This window comes from Papio anubis, chromosome 7 (assembly GCF_008728515.1).
Source record: "Papio anubis isolate 15944 chromosome 7, Panubis1.0, whole genome shotgun sequence".
NCBI lineage: Eukaryota > Metazoa > Chordata > Mammalia > Primates > Cercopithecidae > Papio > Papio anubis.
This window is the reverse complement of record NC_044982.1, coordinates 143,639,043-143,664,876: the sequence shown is the minus strand read 5'-3', so window position 1 is coordinate 143,664,876 and position 25,834 is coordinate 143,639,043. Positions and strand designations below refer to the sequence as shown.

At 42.4% G+C, this 25,834-nt stretch overlaps 2 protein-coding genes across 10 annotated transcripts in view; one reads left to right on the top strand and one right to left on the bottom strand.

Annotated features, from left to right (window-relative positions):
- Positions 1–18,812, top strand: part of ADAL (adenosine deaminase like) — a 33,697-nt gene extending 14,885 nt beyond the window's left edge. For 3 of the 5 annotated variants that reach the window (XM_009210020.4, XM_009210019.4, XM_021940263.2), the window contains 5 exons: positions 589–715; positions 1,764–1,844; positions 3,640–3,778; positions 6,004–6,104; positions 6,812–8,927. In XM_009210020.4, coding sequence (XP_009208284.2) covers positions 589–715; positions 1,764–1,844; positions 3,640–3,778; positions 6,004–6,104; positions 6,812–7,006 — 643 coding nt within the window. In that variant the 3' untranslated portion in view covers positions 7,007–8,927. Of the gene's footprint in view, positions 1–588; positions 716–1,763; positions 1,845–3,639; positions 3,779–6,003; positions 6,105–6,811; positions 8,928–18,683 lie in introns of those variants that run through there. The other 2 variants (XM_021940264.2, NM_001168960.1) reach the window with 2 other exon arrangements.
- On the bottom strand, positions 12,922–25,813 carry ZSCAN29 (zinc finger and SCAN domain containing 29). 5 transcript variants are annotated; one of them, XM_009210025.3, is made up of 6 exons: positions 25,710–25,813; positions 24,342–24,775; positions 23,665–23,869; positions 21,178–21,876; positions 18,698–19,162; positions 12,922–16,717 (listed from the first exon to the last, which is right to left on the bottom strand). In XM_009210025.3, exons 2-6 carry the CDS (start codon positions 24,657–24,659, stop codon positions 15,849–15,851), a joined length of 2,556 nt encoding a protein of 851 aa, XP_009208289.1. In that variant the 5' UTR covers positions 24,660–24,775; positions 25,710–25,813; the 3' UTR covers positions 12,922–15,848.
- Between the last annotated feature and the right edge of the window lie 21 nt (positions 25,814–25,834).

Here is a 25,834-nt window from a genome sequence, read left to right as displayed (position 1 = left end):
CTAATGAAATAATGGATCTCAGCCTCATAAGAGCACACCATCACCAGTTTACTCTTACCAAAAAATGGAACCTGATCTGCCTCTAGACTAGATAGGAAATATAAGAAATAGGACAACATGTTAACAACACAGGGATACAATCAACAAAATCCAGACCATGGAAAACTTTGTAGGACAAACAACTTGGTTTCTTCAACAAAGAAGGTACAAGAAAAGCAGGGTGGGAGGTGGGAGGAGAGGAAGGAATGGTTGTAGATTAAGACAGCCTTAGAAGACACATTGACTTACACAAAGTATGGACCTTGTTTGGATCCTGAATCAAACAAACTGAAGAAACAAATACAGGAACAAAAAAACCTCAAAAGACAACTGTAGATCTGTACACTGACTAGATGCTTGATGCTATTTAGGAATTCATGTCTCAGTCCATATGGCAAAGTAAAATGTCAGGTTGTCTACATTCAGTCAGGCTATACTTTTCCTAGTGAGATGTATTACAGAGACTGCCATCTCTGTCTGGCTGTACTCAGAATTGTCTTTTTCATCTGTGTCATATTAGTTTTCAACTCTGTCTTTCTTATGTTAAAGGTATTTGATAGCAGTTGACAGAAGAGGTGGCCCTTTAGTAGCCAAGGAGACTGTAAAACTTGCCGAGGAGTTCTTCCTTTCTACTGAGGGTATAGTTCTTGGCCTTGACCTCAGTGGAGACCCGACTGTAAGTTATTTTTCCTACATATATTTTAATTCTAAAAGGTAGAATCAGTTAGTGGGATAAGGACTAGCTTCGGGCATCTTGTGTTGCATTCTGCAGAGTGTCCAGCAGACACTCCATTGTGTGGATGAAGGCCTGTTCTGCCCTGGATGACCAGAATGCCTAGAGCAGCTCTCATCCAAGGTTCTGTGAAACAATTAAGTACACTAAAAAAAAAAAAACAAAAAACAGTTGCCTGACTATATGACTGTTTTCTCCATTCTTCTAAAGATGGTGCACAGCTAGTACCAGACTATCTGCACTATAATGTAATTCATTACATACAATGGATGGATGTCTTAGGGTGTTGGGGCTTAACTATTTCATGGATAGTTGAGAAATGTTGACCTGAGCTTCTTGAATGTCAGATTCAAGCAGAAATCTTGATATTTGGGGCTGGATAATTTGTTGTGGGGCTGCCCCATGCATTGTAGGATGTTTAGCAGCATCCTTGGCCTCTACCCACTAGATGCCAGTAGCACTCTCCCAGATGTGACAACCAAAAATGTCTCCAGACATTGCCAAATAGCCCCTGGGGGGGCAGAATTGCTCCTGGTTGAAAACAACTGAATAAGAGAGTCCCATGAAACTGATTCTTATGGCTTTGTCCAAACCTAGAATATTCTGCCCTTCTTTTTATCCACCTGTTTAACAGAAGTGTTTTGAGTAATCATGAGAGTTCCTGAGTCAAGTGAGTGAGTTCCCCTTAGCTCTGGATATCTAGGTGTCCTTCCAGGCATAAAATTTGGTGACTACTATATCCAGCTTAGCTGACTGACCTCAGTTTACTGTTACTAGACAAGATTCTCGAGGTCAGGGACTGTGCCTTTGCCAGCTTTGTGTTCAGCAAAGTGGCTAGCACACTGTAGGTGCTTTATAAACAAGATGTGCAAATGGGAAATTAATCTCCCATAATTTTTTCTGCCATTATGTTGTTTATTGGAATGGAGTACTCAGTTCCTCGGTTTTCCCAGAATTCTCACGCATCCTCATTTTAACTTTTATCTTTAAGGTAGGACAAGCAAAAGACTTCATGGAACCTCTTTTAGAAGCTAAGAAAGCAGGTCTGAAGTTGGCATTGCATCTTTCAGAGGTAAATAATATTGTCTTAGGCCAAAAGGGACAGATTGTAATAGAAAATAATAGGGTCATTTGTAAGTGACTAGGAATAAACCTAGATTGGGAAAACATTTTTAAAAAAGGGAAAGTAGAAATATTTTTAAATACATGACTTGCTTTAGTCTCTAGTGTTACTGTTTTTATCCTTTTGTGGTTCCTGGGAGTGGCTGTTGACTCAAATGCCAGCTGTGTCATTAAAAGCAGCTTAATGACATCTTGCTAGAGAAAATGCATGCATTTCCAACATCTGTCTTGTCATTGGCAAGCTGACTCTAAGAAAAGCACCAATTTATCTCACCTGTCCTCATAGTAGAAGGGACCTGATTTTTATCACATCCAATGGCAATAAAGGAAGCAGCTCGTCATTTTACAAAGCCCAGCAAAGAGGTCCAGTTCCCTCATCAGCCCCAAGCTCACTGGTAGCATGAACGTAGTGACAGATAATTGCTGGGAAGTAGTCACTTTCGTAAGCACATCCTTGTGAGGCAAACCCCTTGTGAGGGACTCTGCTGCAATTTTCCCCATTTTATAGATGGATTTACTTTTTACCTCAATACTTCTATCTATTTATTTCTTAAATGCAGAAAATAATACTTAGTCTACTTACCTCACAGAGTTATTGTATTAAAGGGGTAATGTATAAAGTTTACGTAGCATCATGATTTAAAGATTAAGGAAAAAAATCAGAACCCCTTGCCAGTACTTGTATCTTTCATGTCTATAAGTAGAACATCAGTAATCTAGTGGCAGGACTTAAAATCTAGAATCCATGTTTCCATACTCTAATTCGAAAGACCTTTCATCCACAGGACATCCTATGGCTGACCTACCTGATGCGTGATAGAAACCATTGGTCATTGTAAGGGAATAGCACGTGTGACAGTGACCAGTTATCTCTGGCCTTGTGTGCAACATCAGAACTTGTTCTTTACCTTCGTTTCTGTTGCTTTTATCATCCAGTCCATTGGATATAAAACCTTTCATTAAAAATGTTCTAAGAATTTGTGTTTTGGGCAATCCAGGAGATAAAGAGCACAGCCAGACATTTTCATGGTGATTGTGGTATGTACATAGCCAGCCTTGCCAGAATCAAACATGATGAGCACACTATGTGAGGGAAGTAACTGGGCCCTGGAGTCAGACTGAGTTAGGTTTCACCCTTATCTCTGCCGTTCACTAGCTCTATGACCTTGGACAACTTTTTTAAAAAAATGCTTTACATTTTTAACTGTAAGAGTTATGTGTACCTGAAAAAAATCCAAGTGTCAAGTAGGAAAGTATTAAAAATTAAAAGCCCAATTTCTATTTGTTTTGCTCCCTAGAGTTAATACTGTTAACAGTTTTGTGTTTATATTTTTTGAGAACTTTTTATAATATATATGAACACATGTATATTACAGAACACACATATACATATAGAGTTATGAAGTTTTATTTTTTGAAAATTACTTAATTTTTCTCAGCTTTAATTTCTTCATCTTAATACTTTTTAAGATTCTTGTGAAGCCTTAAATAATTTCTGTGAAAAAGCACAAAGTAGGTTCTTAATAAGTGTTTATTATTATCATTGAAATGAATCTAGAAGAATATTGAGGAAAGAATGAGAAGATAAAAGTCAAAGAGAGCTAGGAAGGCAGTAGTAGTTCAGTTTTCCAAAAGGTCTGTATTAAGTACTACACAGAGGGGCAGAGCACCTAGCTATAGAAAAAAAATTCTCTTTAAGAACCACTGAAAGAGGCCATTGATCCCTTTTCCTCCCCTTTCTTTAGATTCCAAACCAAAAAAAAGAAACACAAATACTCCTGGATCTGCTTCCTGACAGAATCGGGCATGGAACATTTCTCAACTCCGGTGAGAGAGGATCCCTGGATCTGGTGGACTTTGTGAGGCAACATCGGATACCACTGGGTAAGGCTTGGAGTTTCAGGTCTTCCAGATGACTCTCTGTCCCTCCCCCAATCCCCAGGTTTTCTGGGGATTGTAGAGAAGTACTGTTCTAAAAGTACGAATGTCATCTCGCTATTAAAAGATGCATGGAGTGTGTGCTTTCTGAGCCTTATTTAAGTAACAGAAAGCTTTAGCTTCCATTAGAATATAAGCTCTATGAGAGCAGGGCCCCTGCTTGTCTTATTCATTGCTACATTCTCCAATGCTTGGAACTCAATAAGAATTTTTTAAAGGAATAAAGGGTCATCTAGAATTTTGAAATGACTTTAATAAAATTGACATGTGTTATGAAAATATGTAACATTATTTAAAACTTAAACATGGAAAATCCCAAGTATATTTTCACATGTCTGTTGATCATTACACACTTGATTGTCTGTGTTTATGAAGTGCCTACTTTGTTGTCATTGCTGTCAATAGAGCAGTACACAAAACAGGCAAGCTTTCTTTCCCAAGAAACTCATATTCTAGCAGAGGGAAGACGGTAAACAAATACACAAGAAAGTATCAGTGTTCTATGAAGAAAATTAAAACAGGCTGATATAGTAGTGATTGTATAACCACTTTCGATTGGATGGTTAGGAAAGGCCTTTCTAAAGAAGGAAGAAGTGGTTGGCTGCAAACCATTTTACAGAATGATCAATTTGCTAAATTTACCAATTTATAAAAATGCTTGTGTGAGTATGTTTTAACTATAGAGTTTTCAGCAATTCATAATGGGTGAGATTTGCTTTTTTTTTTTTTTTTTTTTTGAGACGGAGTCTCGCTCTGTCACCCAGGCTGGAGTACAGTGGCGCGATCTCCGCTCACTGCAAGCTCCGCCTCCCGGGTTCGCGCCATTCTCCTGCCTCAGCCTCCCGAGTAGCTGGGACTACAGGCGCCGCCACCTCGCCCGGCTAATTTTTTTGTATTTTAAGTAGAGACGGGGTTTCATCGTGTTAGCCAGGATGGTCTTGATCTCCTGACCTCGTGATCCGCCCGTCTCAGCCTCCCAAAGTACTGGGATTACAGGCTTGAGCCACCGCGCCCGGCCTTTTTTTTTTTTTAAGCTAAGGAAAATTTTAAATATCCACCAAAGTGGAGAGAATAGGAACCACTGGCATAGTGATCTTACTTGGTGTGGTGGCCCGGCTCTGCTCCCAACAGAGTGAGGGGGCAGTTTGGGTTTGTCATCCCTTAAACTGAGGGAGCCTGTGTTGAGGCTGCCTTACTCAAGTGAGCAGATGCCATCAATCAGGTCAGTCAGGTATTTACTCTGGCTGGGGATACTGGTAATATTTCCAGGAAGGAATTTGTTAGTTGTAGGAGTCATTCTCTCTCTTTTTTTTTTTTTTTGGAGATGGAGTCTCACTCTGTTGCTCAGGCTGGAGTGCAGTGGCGCGATCTTGGCTCACTGCAAGCTCTGCCTCCTGGGTTGACGCCATTCTCCTGCCTCGGCCTCCCTGGTAGCTGGGACTTACAGGCACCCGCCACCACACCTGGCTCATTTTGTTTTTTGTGGTTTTTTTTAGTAGAGATGGGGTTTCACTGTGTTAGCCAGGATGGTCTTGATCCCCTGACCTTATGATCCACCCACCTTGGCCTCCCATATTGCTGGGATTACAGGCGTGAGCCACCGCACCCGGTCAATAGTAGGAGTCATTCTTAAGATGGACTTAACTTACCTAGAAGCAGAAGGAGGTGAATGAATGATTGTCTGGGTGAAAGTGTTTAGGGGTTCTTAGAAGCCATGGCAAAGTCCCTGCTCATTCTTAGCTCTTCATAATGCTCTCACATGCAGTACTACAGTTTTCTTACCTGTGTTTTGGCTTCCACTGTTAGACCAGGAGGGATTGCAGTAGCTTTTCAAAAAACCCTTCTGCTCCTATCATTGATAATTCTCTGCTTTTTTCATCATGACATTCCTCTTTCCTCTCTATTTTGGTCAAAGAAAGAGAAGTGCATGGCTGTGAAAGGGATATTAATTCTTTGCCTGGTACCGCTGTTGCCATAAGTTGCAGCACATATTTCCTATACAACTACACTAAATTGAACTACAAATTTTCACACATAAGGAAAGGTCAGCTTTGTAAACTAATAAACTAAATTAGCAAATTTTGGAAAGATTTCTTATGTATCTACTTGGTGAACACAATGAGTTCACTTATTTGCTTTTAATAAGAGATTTTTTTCCCCTCTTCATCTAGAACTCTGTTTGACCTCAAACGTCAAAAGTCAGACAGTTCCATCTTATGACCAGCACCATTTCGGATTCTGGTACAGCATTGCCCATCCTTCTGTGATCTGCGTAAGGTGTTCCGTGTGAAGTATTTTGCTCCTTTTTGTTCCCTGAGTTGCATTAAGTCAGATGTTCACTACCTAGCTGACTGCCTTGCATGTCTGAGGATAATGCCCAAGTAGAGGAGTTAGAAGGCACTGGGGTATGGCTGGGTATAGTGGTGCACACCTGTAATCCCAGCTACTTGGGAGACTAAGGCAGGAGAATCACCTGAACCCGGGAGGAGGAGGTTGCAGTGAGTGGAGATCATGTCATTGCGCTCCAGCTTGGGCAACAAGAGTGAAACTCCATCTCAAAAGAAAAAAAAGAAAAGGGACTGGGACATGAGAGACTGCAGAGGGCCAGGGTGACTCTGGTTTGGCTCTATAGCAAAAGGTACTTGAGAGGACTTAAAAACAAAAACAAACAAATTGATGCTCCACACCCATCCCATGAGATTCTGTTTTATTTGATCTGGGGTGAGTCCTGGGCATAGATAGGCTTTAAAAACTCCTTAGATAATTTTAGTATACAGCCAGAGTTGAAACACTGCTCTGGTATCTTAAGGTATAAATAAGTCTGTTTAGTTACAGCTATGTACAGATAAATTTGTAGGCCCTTGTTTAGACTCTTGAAAGAAGTACAGTAAATAGGAAAATAGACTCTAAACAAAAAGATGGTCGTTTCTGAAAAATCCTTCCTTTTTCATTTTGAAACATTCTTGTTTACATTGGCAGACTGATGATAAGGGTGTTTTTGCAACACACCTGTCTCAAGAGTACCAGCTGGCAGCTGAAACATTTAATTTGACCCAGTCTCAGGTGTGGGATCTGTCTTATGAATCCATCAACTACATCTTTGCTTCTGACAGCACCAGATCTGAACTGAGGAAGAAATGGAATCACCTGAAGCCCAGAGTGTTACATTTTTAAGCTGTACTGAGGTGAACTACTTCTGAGTATGTGTTGCAATCAAGGTCCTGCCATATCCCACTTAGTGAAACAGTCCACCACTCCTTGGAAGCATAGCAGCCAAGTTCCTTGTGCTCTATCACCAGCACCTTACATGTGGCAGGTGCTCAGTAAATATGTGTCTTCAACTGACTCACAAGCTCTCAGGTGCTTACTGGGTGGGATTTGACTGTTGTTGCTAATTAAATCCCCATTCCATCAGTGATTATTGTGACTCAGTAGTCCTTCCCCATTAGTGATCATAAAACTTCAGGGAAATCAAAGTTTCTCATCAGGAAATGTTTTGGAATTCCTAGTATAAAGTTAGGAAAGTGGGGAAATTAGGTTACTGCCAAGACCTTTAAGCCTTCTAAACAGCTTTATATTTTATTGTGTTTACCTTCATCAGACTCCCTTCACTTGCTTTAAGTTTTTAAAAGTATTCCCCAGCCAGATGTGGTGGCTTATGCCTATAATCCCAGCACTTTGGGAGGCCAAAGTGGGCAGATTGCTTGACCCCGGGAGTTCAGTACCAGCCTAGGCAACATGGAGAAACCCTGTCTCTACAAAAACAAACAAACAGAAATTAGCCAGGCACGGTGGTACACGCCTGTAGTCCTAGCCACCAGGGAGGCTGAGGTGGGAGGAGACCTGAGCCCAGGGATGTTCGAGGTTGCAATGAGCTGTGATGCCACAGCACTCCAGCCTGGGTGACAGAGTAAGACCCTGTCTCAAAAAAAAAAAAAGTATTCTCCAAGATCCCAAGACCATTGACACCAGGTCACATTGTATACCAGGGATTGTGTGAATGCCTGGGGATGACCCTAGTGACAGACAAAGCTAGTTGCTGAGGTCTGGTTTTGCCCTCTTTACGATTGTCCCATCAGTACTAGAAAGAGATTGAAGTCATCGCTCCAATTTTGGAAGAGGAGAGAATAACTGGCTGAGGGGTGAGAAAGACAGAAATAGCTGCAGCTTTCTTTTTTTTTTTTTTCCTTTTTCAGCAAAGGCTCTCACTCTGTTGCCCAGGCTGGAGTGCAGTGACTTGATCACAGATCACTGCAGCTTTCAGTTTTAAAACAGCTTCTATTACATTTTCTCTGTGGAAGCTGTATTTCCACCTTGGTACTCACTTTCTGGTGGGTCTAAAAGATACCTCTAGTAGTGGCAACATTGTGTTAAGTAGAGTTCATTGGGCCTCTTGTAACCCTACCACTACAGGATGGACCACTGGTGCAGGCTTACATAAACACACATACTGTGACCATTTCAGCTGAAGACAAGCGACAAACTAAGACAGTTCTGAAAGGTAAAAAAAAAAAAAGCAAACAAAAAACGAGGGTATTAGATACCAAGTTATGCTTGAATTGCTTTGCTCTTTAGAATGTGTGTTTTTCCCTGGTATCAGAAGAAGTTAAGGCTGATGACAACCCTAATTTAAATTACTAAGGGTTTCTGATAGGTTTTCTGTGATATCGTAAAGTATTTATTTGGTCTTTGACCCTGTTTCCTGGCATACTGCTCCTAAAATCCTTAATGTCTCCAGAATGATGCCTTTTTGTATCTGATGAGTTGACTGCTGGCTGGCAGCCCCTACTGGAAAGACCAAGGCATGATTAGAGTTGGGACTTTCAGTCCTCCCCCAAACTCTTGGGAGAAGGGCTGAAGGTTAAGTTGATCACCAGTGACCAGTGGTAATCATACCTTCATAATGAAACCTCCATAAAACTCCAAAAGAACAGATTTTGGAGCACTTCCAGGTAACTGAGCATGTGGCGGTCCCTAGAGGGTGCTGTACCTGAAGAGGGTATAGAAGCTCCTGTCCCTTCCCACATGCCTTGCTCTATCCATTTCTTCATCTCTATCCTTTGTACTGTCCTTTAGAATAAACCAGTGAACCTAAGTGTTTCCCTGAGTTCTGTGAGCTTTACTAGCAAATTAAACTCAAGGAGGGGTCATGGGAACCCTGATTTGAAAACCACCTGGGGTTTGAACTTGGCATTGGAAGTGGGCAGCAGTCTTGTGGGGCTAGGCCCTCAGTCTGTGGGATCAAATGCCATCTCTAGGGGATAGCATGGGAAATTGGAGGACACCTAGATGGTATCTGCTGCAAAATTGATTGCTTGCTTGGTGATGGGGAAAAAACCACACATTTGGTCAGAGAAGTTTTCTGTCTTTATTGTGGTGTGAGAGCAGAGGAAAAAAGTTTGTTTTTTCCACTCACACTTTGTTTTAAGGAACAGGGTAGAGGGAAGTTCTGTGGTTTTTGAAGTTCTTAGATATGTGTTTGTAACTTTGTGTGGCATTATATATAGCATTATATTATTTTCTACCCTCAATCTACTCATAGAGAAATTGTATAGTAAAAACATCAAAGTTTATTCATAAAATGTGGATCTATTGCAGTCACTAAAAATGATGTAGAATAGATTTTAATGACTGAAAGTGTTCATGATAATATATTCAATGAAAATATGATTATAAAGTTTTATAGTCCTTTTTTTGTTTAGTATGTATACAAAAGCTATTGAAGTGTATGATTTTAATTTATTAGCCTTATGAAATTCTTTTCACACTATAAAAGTCATGCTACTCTTAACGGAGGGAAGGGATGGCATAAGTTTTTTTGTTTGAGGTTCTAGAATTTATGTGGATTGGCTGATAAAGAGCATTTATGAAAAACTACAGCCAACATCAAATTTAACGGTGAAATATTGAATTTTTTTTTAAAAAAACATGTGGGCCAGGCACCATGGCTCACACTTGTAATCCTAGCACTTTGGGAGGCTGAGGCAAGAGGATCCTGGAGTTCGAGACCAGTCTGGGCAACATAGGGAAACCCCGTCTGCAAAAAAACATTTTTTAAAAAAATTAGGCATGGTGGCCCATGCCTGTAGTCCCAGCTATTCAGGAGACTGAAGTGGAAGGATCACTTGAGCCTGGGAGTTCGAGGCTGCAGTGAGCTGAGATCACACCACTGTATTCCAGTCTGAGCAACAGAGTGAGACTATCTCAAAAAAACAACAAAACAGACTGGAGAACATAGGGAGACCCCATCGCTACAAATAAAATAAAATAAAATAAAAAATCTTAGCCAGGCATGGTGGCACATGCCGGTATTCCTAGCTACTCAACAAGCTGAGGTAGGAGGATGGCTTGGGCCCAGGAAGTCAAGGCTGTAGTGAGCCATGATCAGATCACTGCATTCCAGTCTGGGTGACAGAGTGAGACCCTGTTTCAAAAAACAAAAAAAAAAGTGTATATACACACACATTCACAAACATAGAGAATGAAAAGCAAATAGGCAAAATATAAATAGTTGGTGAATCCAGGTATACAGGAGTTTCTTGTACTCTTGGAACTTTTTCTGTAAGTTTGAAATTATATCAAGATTAAAAGTTACAAAAACTGTATACAGTGTATGTAGATTGGAATAGACTCTCTGAAACCTTATTTCCTGGATTCCTTCAGTGATCTAGCATTTTGGAAAGTACGCCTGCCCCCTACTGTTAATACCAGGTAACCCTGTACATGCATACCATTTGCATCTTCAAAGCCCCATCCCAGACTTACCTGGTCACCACCATAGCTGCTATTTTCACTCTCTCTGTTGCTAAGACCATATATAGCTTGTGTCTTATCTGTACATAAATGAACCCAGAGGTGAAGTATTATGGGACTGACCTGGAATGCAGCTTCATTTTGCCTACACTAGTTCCACATCAAGAGCACTAAGTTCATTAGAATTTGGCCTAGTCTCTGTAAATGTTGCTCCTGCATTTATCTGTTAAAAACTCTTAAATGCCAACTTTGGGCAACCAGAAATATGTGAGGCCTAAGAAATATTCAGGTGCTTGGTGACTCACAGCATAAGTTATTGGAATATAGACCTCACTGTGTACAATGATGTGAGTATCTTTGGTTTCTGTACTATATTTAAGAAAGATGTCAATAAAATATTTGTAAATTAAATTCTACTTAAATAATTTGAGGAACTCATTAATTATGGAGGACTTTAAAATTACTTCCCTGATTTATCTATTGGGTTATACAGGTTGAACTGAGTCAACTGGGAATCAATGTATTTTCTTTTTAATATTTTTACTTTACTCTTTGACCACAGTGAAGTTCTGCTCTCCAGAGCCTTTTTGAGCTCTGAGGTACATTGGACTTCTGTTTCTAGTGTTGAACCTGACTTCTAGTTGTTCCAAAGTTTTGTTTCTAAAAGAGCACCATGTTGGGTGTGGTAGGAAAGGAAGAATTTAAGCTCTTAAAAAATACACACACACACACCTGGTAGTTTAAGCACCTGGTTTCAAAGAATTCTACATAACATTTTATATGTCAAAACTTTTGAGACATGCATGTCATTACATAGCTATTTGAGTGTATAGGAGTAAAGTCTTCGTTTTGGATTTTGAATTGAATAATGGGGAAAGAACTGATGTATCTTTACAATCTTACCTCATCATCCTGTTCTTACCTGGTCACCATAAAAATAGTGCTATACTACGTTGACAAGACTCAAGAGTCTACATTCAGATTACAATAAATGAGAATGGCAAAAACATGTTACATTCTATGGCATTGGCCATAGAGAACAAACAATAAAAGGAAAAATGATAGTATGGGGGAAAAGAAAAGTAATGGCGCTAAGGAAACAACTGATGTGAACAGGATTGTCCAGCTTCTGCTAATACACATTTTTTGCATCCTTTGCTGCACATGCCACCCCATCTCTCCCACAAAGGCTTTACTGATGTTAAAAAGTTAGAGGTGCAGAGATGCCCAACAGTGAGCTTGGTTTCTTTCTCACAAAGTTTGAAGATACGTTTTGCTGCTTCCATCCTGAGGAATGGCACGTTGGGCAGCATGTAATGGTTTGTGAGGTAGTTTGAGATGAACTGGGTTTTCACCTGGTAAGCAAGTTGGCCCTTGCCCTATTCCTTCTGCACATTCTTTTCATCTGGAGTTTGGAGTGTTGGTTCTGGGTCTTTTTTTTTTTTTTTGAGACGGAGTCTTGCTCTGTCACCCAGGCTAGAGTGCTGTGGCATGATCTTGGCTCACTGCAGACTCTGTCTCCCGGGTTCAAGTGATTCTCCTGCCTCAGCCTTCTGAGTAGCAGGGATTACATGTGCCCGCCACCACACCCAGCTAATTTTTGTATTTTTTAGTAGAGATGGGGTTTCACCATTTTGGCCAGGCTGGTCTCAAACTCCTGACCTCATGATCCACCTGCCTCAGCCTCCCAAAGTGCTGGGATTACAGGCATAAGCCACCGCACCCAGCTGGTTCTGGGTCTTTTAAAGTAAGACTCAGCTGAGTTGGTTACTGTGGCTCGTGCCTGTAATCCCAGCACTTGGGGGGGCTGAGGCAGGAGGATCACTTGAAGCCAGGAGTTCAAGACCAGCCTGGACAACATAGACCCCTCATCAATACAAAACTTTAAAAAATGAGCTGAGTGTGGTGGCTCATGCCAGTAGTCCCATCTATTGGGGAGGCTGGGGCTCGCTTGAGCCCAGGAATTTGAAGCTGCAGTGACCTATGATGGTACCACTGACTCCAGCCTGGGCAAGAGTGAGATCCTGTCTCTAAAAAATAAAATAAATAAAAATTTAAAAAATAAGTCTCTGCATGCCCAGTTATCTTGGGTCCTAATTTATTGTGGATATGGCTAGAGATACAAAGGAAGGATTTGCATTCTAATTCCCCTTTTACCACAATCTGACTTACTCCTCCTTCTAGAATGTAAAGATTCAGATAAGCATACTTCTAGTAAACCCACACAGGGAGCTAAAAAAAAGAAAGACTGATCTTTTCCTACCATCCACAACTTGATTGTAATTTGTGTGTGTGTGTGTATATATATGTGTTTCACTTGAAGAAACACCAGGCACTTTATAGACATAATTTTTATTAATATGGTATCCCTGAGAGACAGATTAGGTGTAAACATTATTTTGCTTTACAGAAAGGGAAATGGAGGCAGGTTAACTTACACACAAGACATCTGGAACCAGAATATCTGTTGACACCCCAACCAATGCTTTTCCCACAAGACTATACATAGATACACTAAAGACTATATATATATACATACATATATATATATATATATTTTTTTTTGACATTACAGCACACTTCCTAAATCATCTCAGATCCTGAGGCACTGCTTCAGACTGGTTTCTTATAGCTTCCTGTCTGCTTAGGCAACATAACAGAAATACCATCTTCCCTTAATTCCTAATAAATATTAGATTTTTTTGTACTAAGATTCAACACTAGAATCCTAATTAATCTCTAATACAACAAGCTATGAATTACAGAATACTGTATCTTCCTGCTGCTCTCCCCGATCTTATTCCAGCCACAGAATTCTAATTGAATGTGAAACAGCTATTTATCCCAGGCCTTGGCCATCTGGCCATGTTTATCTTTCTTCTCACCTGCTCATCAAAATATCTTCATCAGTTACTACGATTTCTGACCTTTGTCTCCCATTGGAGCTAGTCCCCTTAAACTGCTTATTCTTCCAGTGTCAGTCAGCTGTTTCCTTATCAATAGTTATAGCATAGTACCTGATTTACTATAGATGATGGGACTGCCACCTCATGGTCTGCTCCTAACACCCATGTTTCAGCTAAGGTGATTCTCTCTGCCTGCTGCACAGCCCATATCATACTATTCCTCAAGTTCTCATGCTACTCCAAGCTTTATCTGGCCTTCCTTACAGTATATCCTTTGCCTTTTGTTCCATCTACACAAAACACCTTGCTCCCCCATTTTCCCATTCCTCAACCCACCCAGCACTCACTTTTGCAACTAGTTACGGAAGGTTCTTCCTATCCTAATTTAACCAGTAACCTTCCCTCCTTTAAACACTTCCTGCTTCATGAAGCCTTCCTGAATAAAGAGAAGAAAATACCTCCTGGATTTTTGTTAAAGCAAACTAATGCATTGGACCACAACATTTATGCATAGTGTTGCTACCTAGCTTTCTAGATTTCTCTAAAACTGCTGCAACTATGCATGTGCACTTGTTTGTCCATGTCAGTGTCATCTGCTTTAGACTGTAAGGACAAGGAGAGGACCTGCTGACCTTATGCTATACAGGGCTCATCATACTTTGAATATATGGGCAGTTAATTCAATACTATTGTATCATAAAGATGAGTAATTACATTTGCATTTAAAGAACTGCTTTTAATTGTATTCAGCTGAATGTGTATGTCTAGATTGGCAGCTCCACTGGCCAAAGATAATCCATCTTCCCTGCTATTAGGGTGAAGGGCCTGTTTGCACACAGTAGTCCATTTTCCCAATACGTGGGAATGTGGCAGTGGCTTCTACTTATTGCAGGGAAGTGCCTGTGGAGGGCATAACACTATACTAGGTGTGTGGAATATGGATGAGTTCCTGTTGGCAGTTTTAACTGCTTTACCTGTCACCACTTCCAGCTGCCTTGCTCTGTGGAACTTCTGGACCACAAGGGACAGATGAAATTCAGATGAGACTGTACAGAAAGAAAACCAAACTAAATCCTGTAAATGTATTATTCTGTTCCAACCCTTCTTCTAGGACTCGGAAGAAACTAAGAAATCCAGGGTTCACACTTCAGTATAAGGTTTTCATTGTTTCTGCATAAGAACACCTGTTCTTGACAAGACGATTCATAGGGCAGAATCAAAGATGGACATTAAACTCTCCTTCTTTAAGGTAAATGAAGAGGGTGCCTGACAAATATGTCATTTTGAGCACAGGTTTAAGTGAGCAGGAAGAGTCATTCATGTTAGCATTTCAATTATTGTATAAAGAAGAGCTGGGCCGGGCGCAGTGGCTCACGCCTGTAATCCCAGCACTTTGGGAGGCCTAGGCAGGCAGATCACAAGGTCAGTTCAAAACCAGCCTGGCCAACATGGTGAAACCCCATCTCTACTGAAAATACAAACATTAGCCAGGTGTGGTGGCAGGCGGCTGTAATCCCAGCTACTTGGGAGGCTGAGGCAGAAGAACTGTTTGAACCCAGAAGGTAGAGGTTGCAGTGAGCCGAGATCACGCCACTGCACTCCAGCCTGGGTGACAGAGCAGGACTCTATCTCGAAAAAAAAAAGCCCTGTGCGGTGGCTCATGCCTGTAATGCCAGTACTTTGGGAGGCAGAGGCAGGCGGATCACCTGAGGTCGGGAGTTTGAGACCAGCCTTACCAACATGGAGAAACCCCGTCTCTACTAAAAATACAAAATGAGCTGGGCATGGTGGCGCATGCTTGTAATTCCAGCCACTTGGGAGGCTGAGGCGGGCGAATCACTTGAACCTGGGAGGCGGAGGTTGCAGTGAGCTGAGATTGTGCCATTGCAATCCAGCCTGGGCAACGAGCAAAAACTCCGTCTCAAAAAAAAAAAAAAAAAAGAGCTAGACCCACCTAATGAGCAAAGTCTCACAACTTCTTCTTGAAATGTAATGGGTTTTTCCTGTCAAAATGCAGCTGCATGACAGAATGAGTAAAGAAGGATGCTTATCAAATTCATAGGATCTGCTACCATGTCCTCTCTGCTTATATTAAGGGAACACCATAGGCACTGAGAGGGAAAAGATGTTATCCATCAGTTCAGATGCAGGCAAGGAGAGGGACTAAAATCTTCCTTTCATTCTTTAGACTGCCTTGGGGATTTGACTCTAGATCAGGAAAAACAAGGAACAGTGGCATAAATCCTAGAGAATTTCCTAAGCTAGCTGGACACAGAATAGGAGATGGATCTCACTACTGGAAGACTTTCTAAACAATACATTTATTGAGCCTCTTTCCTTTATATATCCTCAGGGGCTTACTTAGGTGCTGACTGTGACAGAAGCTTTTCCCGTGCATGGATTTCTCGGTGTTTATTAAGGGCAGAGCTTTTACTGAAGCACTTGCCACAGTCATGACACCCATAGGGTTTCTCTCCTGTATGGGTTCTATGATGTGCACGTAAGTCAGAACTCTTACTGAAACTCTTTCCACAGTCAGTGCACACATGGGGTCTCTCTCCTGTGTGTATCCTCCGATGTGCACTAAAATGAGAACTGTTATTGAAGCTTTTTCCACACTCTTCACATTGATAGGGCTTTTCTCCTGTGTGGGTTCTCTGGTGAATGATAAGGCTTGAGCTCTGATTGAAGCGTTTCCCACACTCACCACATTGATAAGGTTTCTCTCCTGTGTGGATTCTCCTATGGGTGATGAAATTTGAACTGTCACGGAAACTTTTTCCACAGTCAAGACATTTATAAGGTTTCTCTCCAGTGTGGATTCTCTGGTGTCTAATGAGTCGTGCACTCCGACTGAAGCTTTTCCCACAATCAGCGCATTTATATGGATTTTCCACCTGGTGGGATTCCTGATGCATGAGAAGGGAATTCGGACCAAAGCCTTTGCTGTATTTGAGATGTTTATATGGTCTCTCTCCCAAGCAAGGTCTCTGTTGACTTAAGACGTCACTTAAGCTCTTCTCTGGGAGTGTCAGTTTTCCTCTTTTCTCCCCTGAGGTCTTTGCCCACTGTCTTCCTGATCTACAGTCACTCTCATTGCCTTTACCTTGATTAAGATACCGGGGAATTCTCCTTTCAGACCTTGCAAGTAATGTCCTATGCAATTGCACTTCCTCAGAAATATCCCGTTTTGAATTATCTTCATTCTCAAATCCAGCTTCAAAACCTGATGTAAAATAGAATTTTAGAAGTCATCTATTTTCTTAATCATATGTGCCACAGGAATGTAAAACTTGGGAAAAACAAGCATTACACCAGATGATTAAAGATAAAATTTAGGGAGCCCTAGATCCCAAATAACTACCATTATCTTATTAAAATCCCAATGTTTTACTTCTCTACTTGTTAACCTATCATGTGCTTCTCATCTACATAGGGTCTGATTAATATGTACTCTTAATTCCTCTTGATCACCTAGGATCTCTGGAAAATCCTCTCAGTACAGCACAGAAAATTCACCAGGTTTTAGATAAAATAATTTCCATGTTTCTACAGGAAAGACACTTTCTAATACATATTTTTGCCACATCTCGGGTCTGTCATAGTATTCTTATTCATGTTCTTCACCAGTAACTAAAAGGTTTAGAAGGACATGCTCAGGAAAACATTTTTGGAAACTTTTATATCCAGAGGAGCTTCATGAGTCCCCTTCCCCTCACATTCCAATATACATTGGAAGTAAAAACAGGATATAAAAATATGTAGTGTCTTTCAAAGAACTAAAAGGTCTTAAGAACCAAATGCCTGGCTTATTTGGGCCTAGGCTATGCAAATTTGCATTTATTCAGATATTTCAGGTAAACTCTGAATCCCATATTCCCTATTCTAAATCTAGGAGTAAAAGCATGTTGAGTATCAACCCATGTTTGTACCTACTGAGACAGTATTTCCACCCAGAAGCCTAGTCTTATGAGATATTTCATGAAATATTAACTAGATTAAATAAATCTTAAGATGCTTAAATATGTGAATATGTATTGTGAGCCTCCAAGAGGGGTATTTACCATCTTCCCAAACCTAGAAGTTATTTTTTAGTAGAATATATTAATACCCCATGGAATTGATATTCCAGGGAACAGCATTAAAGAATGTTGATCTTAAAGGCTTATGAAAATGAAAACTATTATTTATTAAATGGCTACTATGTGCCAGGCACTGTGCATAGTACCTCATTTACTTCAACCTTGTGAGGTACGTCTTCATATATAAGCAAACTTGGGGGTTAAGTAACATTTTTTTTTTCACTGTTATTGCCCAGGCTGGAGTGCAGTGGCGCAATCTCAGCTCACTGCAACCTCTGCCTCCCAGGTTCAAGCAATTCTCCTGCCTCAGCCTCCCGAGTAGCTGGGATTACAGGCACACACTACCACACCTAATTTTTTGTATTTTTAGTAGAGATGGGGTTTCGCCATGTTGGCCAGGCTGGCCTCCAACTCCTGACAGGTGATCCGCCAGCCTTGGCCTCCCAAAACGCTGGGATTACAGGCGTGAGCCACTGTGCCCAGACTTAAGTAACTTTCTCTAAGTCACTTAGCTAATAAACAACAGAGCCCAGATTCACATACATACACATATATGACTCTGAAATCAGAATTCTTCTCACAAGGAGGGAAGCCCTTGTGAAGTATTTTTTTCTTATCTAGCAACTAAGATTCAAAGGGTCAGTTCTCTCAGGAACCTCAGATTCGTAAAAGTGAAGAAGAGTTACCAGGTTTTCATAAACGTGAATAAAGCAGACATACAGCTGGTATATGAGCTGGAACTAGAAGAAAACATTACATAAAAGAGAATGAACTTTTAAAATCAACTTCATCCTACTATGGGGTACATGACATGCTACTTGAGAAATGTGAGCTTTCAGAATCCCTGCTTGGTAAACTGGCTGGAAACCTAGCAGTTCATGAATAAATCACAGCAGATTTACAATGTGCAGCTATCTCAGATTGATGCTCTAGTGAGAGGAGGCAAGTCACATAAATAATTTATATCCCCTCAGTGAGCTGCTTTAATAGACAAGAAATATGGGTGATCACAAGAAGAATCCTGAAAGCTGGGTGTAGAGACCAGTTCTCCTCAATCTGATATTTTTCCTAAGTCCCATTGTCTTCCCTTTGTTATTTGTACCATAACAGTGAAAGAATCTTACCACGGGGGCTCTGGAATAACACTGGAGCACGGGTTATGACAGCCCCTGGGAGTATCTCGGTATCTTCTTCATCATCAGAATCTTCCTCTGTGGTCTCGTCTGCCGCCTCGGCTTGCGTCTGAGCTTTGGCCTCACTGGTCCCCTGGATGGGGCAAGAAGCTGTTTCTTCCTGGCCATCATTGGATGGGACAGCAACCCGGACACTCACCAAAGCATCCATCTCTTCAAAGAAGGGACAGGTCTCTGGTGCCTGGCCATTCTTAACTTTCCGATAGCTGGTTTGCAGGCTTTTAAACTTGGTCCGACACTGCTCCGGGGTCCTAAGAAAGCCATATTCCCGTAACCTCTTAGCCACTGCTCCATACAGCTGGCTGTTGCGGTGACAGTTCCGGAGGGTTTCATAAAACTGGGTCTCACTAAGAATTGCAAGGTAAGTCTTGGTCTCTTCATAGCCCCAGTGTACACCTGCCACCAGAAGAGAAATTTCAGCACCACTTAATCCAGAGGTTTACAGCCCGAATTCCTCAGTCCTATCATCTGCATCAAAAGAATTCACCTAAGCGGCCGGGCGCGATGGCTCACGCCTGTAATCCCAGCACTTTGGGAGGCCGAGGCGGGCGGATCATGAGGTCAGGAGATCGAGACCATCTTGGCTAACACGGTGAAACCCCATCTCTACTAAAAATACAAAAAAACTAGCCAGGCATGGTGGTGGGCGCCTGTAGTCCCAGCTACTCGGGAGGCTGAGGCAGGAGAATGGCGTGAACCCAGGAGGCGGAGGTTGCAGTGAGCCGAGATCGCGCCACTGCACTCCAGCCTGGGCGACAGAGCGAGACTCCATCTCAAAAAAAAAAAAAAAAGAATTCACCTAAGCTCAGGCTCCTAGATGAAAAAGTAAAAATACTTCGTGTTGCCAAAACCCACAAACTCAGTATAAAATGTTTTGCTTCTTTATCTCCTTTAGCAATTTCACAGAGACCTTTATTTACAAATTCTGTTTAGCCATATAAAAAAGAAGCTGGCCAGGCACAGTGGCTCATGTCTGTAATCCCTGTGGATCGCTTGGGGCCAGGAGTTTGAGACCAGCCTGGACAACATGGTGAAAGCCCGTCTCTACTAAAAACACATAAAAATTAGCCAGGCATGGTGGTGTGCACCTATAGTCCCACCTACTTGGGAGGCTGAGGCATGAGAATCGAGAATCACTTGAACTGGGGAGGCGGAGGTTGCAGTGAGATGAGATCACACCACTGCACTCCAGCCTGGACAACAGAGCAACTCTGTCTCAAAAAAAGAAGTGAGAGAACAAAGATAATGAAAATAACATTTAGCACATGTGCCACGTTTAATTAACCTACATATATTTGTGTCCACAACAAAAAAGGAAAAAGAGAATGAAGAAAACAAGAAGAAAAATAGAAATGAAAAAGCAAAAGACACAAAGATCAGAAAGCTAGAACAGAACTAAAGTAAGATCATGCATGTCATAAAAAACAGAAGGAAAAGACCACTGCTTACAAAGGAACTGCAACTTTAGCGATGTAGTCCTCCTGCTTTGTCCCATTTTATGGTTGAGGAAATGGAAGCTTAGAATGGTTAGATAACTGTTCAAGGTCACCCAGTTGATTAGTGGTCATCAGGATTAGAATCTAAGCCTCCTGAGTCATACTTTGGTGCTCTTTCCATAACAGCATAGTTGTACCAATTACATTAATGGTAGTAAGTGACACTTTTAAAAGGATTCCATAGGCAAGAATATTTAAATAGAGTGTTAAACAAGCTTTCTCACTGTAGGACTTCTCAATCCTGTTAAAATGCCAATGTATACTATGAATCTCAGAGGAAACTTAGATGTTCCCAGCTGAGTGTGGTGGCTCACACCTGTAGTCCTAACTACTCAGAAGGCTGAGGTGGGAGGACTGCTTGAATCCAGTGAGACCAGCCTGAGCAACACAGCAAGACCCTGTCTCTGTTTTAAATATATTTTAAAATTTTTAAATAAAAAAATGTTTCCCCAACTTTGGACAATTCTTCACTGTGCTATTCTAAGTAAAAATGAATATAATAAACTGACTTTGAGATCTGGGGAAGATAAAATATGTAAACTATCCAGTTCATATGACGTACTCAATAAATACTGGTTCTACTTAAAGATAGTATCGTGCCACATTTTTCTCAGTGAGCCTGCAATGATTTTAAAATCAGGGAAAAAATAGTTTAGTAAAGAAATGGAAGGAATGATACTCCTTCTCAGGACTGTGAATTTTCTGAGTGTATTTCTTTTAAAAATCTAAATTTATTCCCAATTATCTCACTGATTTTCCCATAAAATAGAATGAAATACACACAAAGAATTGAGAAGCACTTCTTTGTTCCCTAAGTGGCAAAGCTGGCATGTAACATTAAGCCTTCTGACCCTACATCCAGTCTCTTTGTTCCCCAAGTCGAATTCCAAAACTCTAAGAAGAAAAGCTTCTTACCACCTGGGTTTCTGAACACGATAGCTGCAGTTGAGTTGGGGTCCTGGGGGGTCGCCTCTAGATCCATGTCATCACTGTCAGACTCCTGAGCCACAGCCTCTTCTGCTCCCTCCTCATGCTGCCAGCCCCTCCGCCCTGGCTCCTCAGTCTTAGCATCATTGCTCACCAGGCAAGAGTGAGAGGCTGCTTCTTCCAGGCCATTACTGGGCAGGGCAATGACCTGTGCACTCATCAGGGCTTTCATTTCTTCAAAGAAGGGGCAGGTCTCAGGTGGGTGGCCGCTCTTGACTTTCCGATAGCTCTTCTGGAGACCTTTGAACTTGGTCCGACACTGCTCCAGGGTCCGGAGGAAGCCATATTCCCTGAGCCGCTCAGCGACAGCCCCATACACTTGGCTGTTCTTATGACAGCTTTTGAGAGCCTCATAAAACTCAGTCTGGCTGAGAATTGCGAGGAGCGTTCTGGTCTCTTCATAGCCCCAGTGCACACCTGCCACCTTCTCATCTTCAAAGCTCCAGTGATCCTGTTCCACCCAGCTTCTTCTATCTTTCTTGGATGGTAACAGATCAGCATGCACTCGTCTGTCTCCTGTGTGGCTGCCACTTGGAAGTTCTTTCTCCTTGGAGCCCAGCAGATCTGGGATCCATGGCTCTCCTTGCTGCAACCTGGAGACCACACCGGACTGAGGAAATGGAAATCCTGCTTGCAGGGAAGCAAACAAAAGTTGTCATAGTTTGGACTGATTATCACAAAAATCTTGAAATTCAGTCCTGCCTTTTTCATCCAAGAGGATTATAAACAAAGTCTCTAGGGCAACGTTTTCAGAAAGTTCAGTGGGTTGAAAAAAGTGGGGAAAATACAGGAAACCTCAAAAGATGAGAAATGTTTTATTTTCCAGAGCAGGATGACAAGAGAGGAAAGGATTCTGTTGTGTGTTCAGAGCAGATAATTCTATTCCAAGTTGCTCCTTAGCTTCCTATTTGTAGACAGGTCCTAGTACTGCTGGGAATAATTGTTCTTCACTTGGGGCTACAGAATTAAACTCGGAGTGATTTCAAGGGGGAGGCAAGAGAAGACTGTCTTTAACTTATCTGTTTCCTTCACAGTCAGTCACCAAGTTCTAAAGGTGGTTACCTTAGTAGTCCTTCCTCTCTATTCCTACTGCCACCATCCAAGTCCAGACTACTTATCCTCTCACACCCAGATAATTGCAGCAGTCACTGTTCTACCTAACTGCAGGCTCTTGCTTCCTCAGTGCACATGCTACCCTGGTGAACCTCAACCTTAATGCCTACCATACCCATTCCTGTCAGACTCTTCCCTCCAGAACACAGCACACTATTATTCACCACTCTGTGCCTTTAATTCCCTCCTATCCAATTTCAGCCCATCCTTCAAGAGGCTGTATTTCCCAGTGCCCTCAAGAAGGCTTACCTACAGCTCTCCCTCATCTTCCACTCTGCCAAACCCATATGGTACTCACACAATTGAGCAAGTCATTGTCTGGCACTGTTTCAGTACAGTTCAGTTCGGCCCATACTTAAAGAGTTAGCTGTTGTGTTCTCAATCATGTTTTTAAGTTGAGGATAGGCACATTTTCTTATTGCAGAGTACCCTGCAAGGTGTTGAGCACCTTGATAGGTGTTCAAAAACTGATGAACTCTCCAAGTCTGTGTGTAAGATTCAGGGATTTCATCTGGGTGACTAAACAGACCATTACCAAACTGGCTGAGAAGGCTGTTGTCTTGGATAAGATCAGAATTCAAAACAACCTCAACAAATTTTAAGTGAAATAGTAACAGAAAAAAGCATAGAACATGGAGATCAATAGACTACAAAGAAGAAAAACAAGTTCTACAAAAATCAAGTACAAGAATAATCAACTAGGTATAAAGGCATTGGGGAAAGTTATCAGAGTCCTGGAAGTTACCCAGTGAACAAAAAAAATATCACAGGTTGGGCTATACTGATACAAGACATTGCAGATTCTGAAGTAAAATTCTTACTTAGCTTCTAACAGACTTTCAGGAAAATGATACACATAATTTAGTTCCCCACAATTAACATGATATTTGGAGAACTTAAAGGTTCCAATAGAGAGCAACAAAAACTTAGGTTTAAAGAATGGATCTTCTGGGGGGAAAGTTTAAGGTAACAAATATAGTTTAATTTGAAGATGGAGAACAACCAAAAGGAAGATGTGCCTTCAAGTAAATAATTTTTATCTAGAAAATAATGACCTACTGTCATCATTACCAAGAGGAAATAAAATAATTCCAAGTTCTTTCTGATAAAAACTAGGGAGCCATTCTCTTGTGGACTTATCAGGAGGTGATATGAGAATACCACAGGGCTAAACTACATGTCAACAACCACATATTCTGCAATTTCCACTTACTCCTGAAATCCCTTACCCACTCACTATCCCCAACCCTACTTCCCAACTTGGAATGGCAGTCTATCTTCCCATGTGAATCTACTCCTCACCGCTCCTTTGAAAAGGTTTGAGCTTCTCCTTTGGGTTCATCTGCTCCTGTGGTCCCAGGTCTGGGCTTCTTGCCCTCTCTTTCTTGGGTACACCCCTGGGCTGGGGTTCCACTGACTCCTGCCGAACACTTAATAACTCTTGTGATGATTTCGGGGGTGTCATCTTCTCCAAGCGCACTTCCTGCCCCTTCACAGAGACTGTGACCTAGAAACAACCCCCATTAATTGTCACTGCAAGATCATAATGAGGGGCATTCCCAGAGAAGATTATTTAATACCCGTGGCCAGGGTTGTAGGGGTGGGGGAGGTTAAAGCGAACAAGGATCTTATTCCATTGCCATTAGCTTAAAGCAGCTGAAACTCCAGAAGGAAATGATCAAAAGAGTAAACCCACCTACAGGCTGAAAAAAACAAAACAAAACAAAACAAAATCCCCTTTCTTCTCTATTAAGAAACTATGAAACTAGGAAAAACTCATTATGACAGGGTAGGTGAAGGTACACCCAGGCAGCATCTCCAGACAAGCACTATCTGAAAAAGTTACCTATACCAGACCAGAAGTATAAGCATCACCAAAGGAGACTGTGTCCCTCTTAAAGCCTGTCTATATCTTAATTTAGCCCTCCACCCTTGCCCCTTCCCAGTATCACACTTTTGAATTCCCCCTCCCTTCTCACCAAAGATCCAGGTCTTCCAGGCTCTCTTTCTAAATCTTCCACGAGAGTCACTGCCTCCTCTCCATTTTCTGGACATTGTTCCTGTACCCAATTCTGGATCTCCCCAGGTAAGACGGTCAGGAACTGCTCTAGCACCAACAGTTCTACAATCTGCTCCTTGGTGCGCACCTCTGGCCTTAGCCACCGACAGCAAAGTTCCCAGAGTTGGCTGAAAGCCTCCCGCGGCCCAGCCACCTCCTGGTAATGGAATCTCCTGAAACGCTGTCGGAAGCTCTCAGAGTTAGTGCCATTCTCTCTCAGAGCGGATTTGGCCATCATTAACAGCAGAAAGCAGCTTCCCTCCACTTAAGAGTCTGGGTTCCAGGGCTTACATCTATCTTCCCATGTCCTTGGAGAGTCCCCTGCAGATGACTCTCTGTAAGAGGAGTTTCTTCCTAGGGCAGAGAAAGATGGCACTATCAGCAGAAGGAATACATTCATATGTCTAAAGTCTTGCCAGAGCTAGCCTGCCTTCCCATGTGCTCCGAGTGGCCTTCTGAGGTAGCACAATCTTCAGTAAATAGACTTTGCAAAAGCTGCTTTTCTGGTTGACTTTCAGGGCAGCCCCAGGAAGCAGCAGAGAATAAAACTACTTACTGTCTGCCCCCTCCCACCTCCTCCAAATCCAATCCCATTTAATTTCCCTGCCCAATGTTGCACGGTGAGTCCGAACCATATAGGAGAGCTGGTGCTCGAGAGGATCTAAAGACAATTCGCCATCCTGCTCGAAGGCAACAAAAAGCTTCTGTCCAGCTGGTCGCAGCTCATCTCCCCCAGTACCTCCGCAGTCCTTCCGGAGGCCTTCAGTGTCCGCCCCGCCCCCTCGGGCTGCACAACTCCCAAAGCCCACTCCAGGCAAAAATCACGTCCAGAATCTCGGGTCTTTGTTTTCCCCGCGTAAAAGTAGAAGTTGCTCAGCAAGGATTAAGGAGCTACCTGTCGGAAAACCTCGCGCAAGGAGAGAAGCTGGTTTTGGCTCCACAGCGCGGACCGAGTGCGCTTGGGGAGAGTCACACTGCGTTGGGGACAGTCCGAGGGGCAGTAGTAACGGGCTTCCTGAGGACCAGCTCGGGAGTCGGCCAGAGGCTCCAGGTGCTGCCGGTTCGCGGACACCGAGCTCTCAGCTCAAGGAGCGGCGGCTGCGGGATTCTGGCCTCTTTTGTCTCCGCTCCCTCTGGCCGGGTCACCCAGAGCCGTCGTGCGGTCCCTCCAGAGGCCTCTGACCCGGCTAAGGCGCCCTGAGGGCGCCCTCCAGCCCATCCCTGGGAGTGTCTCCCTCTCGAGCTGCCCCTCAGCCCCCTCGCATTCTTGCCTCTGGGCCAGTCTCACCCACTCGAGGTCCAATCCCGACCCCGGCCCGGGCTCTCCAGCCTCCCAAGTACAGCTCCCAAACCGGAAGTCCGAGCGGGCGGCTCGGGGCACCGAGGGCGCATGCGCGAGGGCTGCGCCCGCGA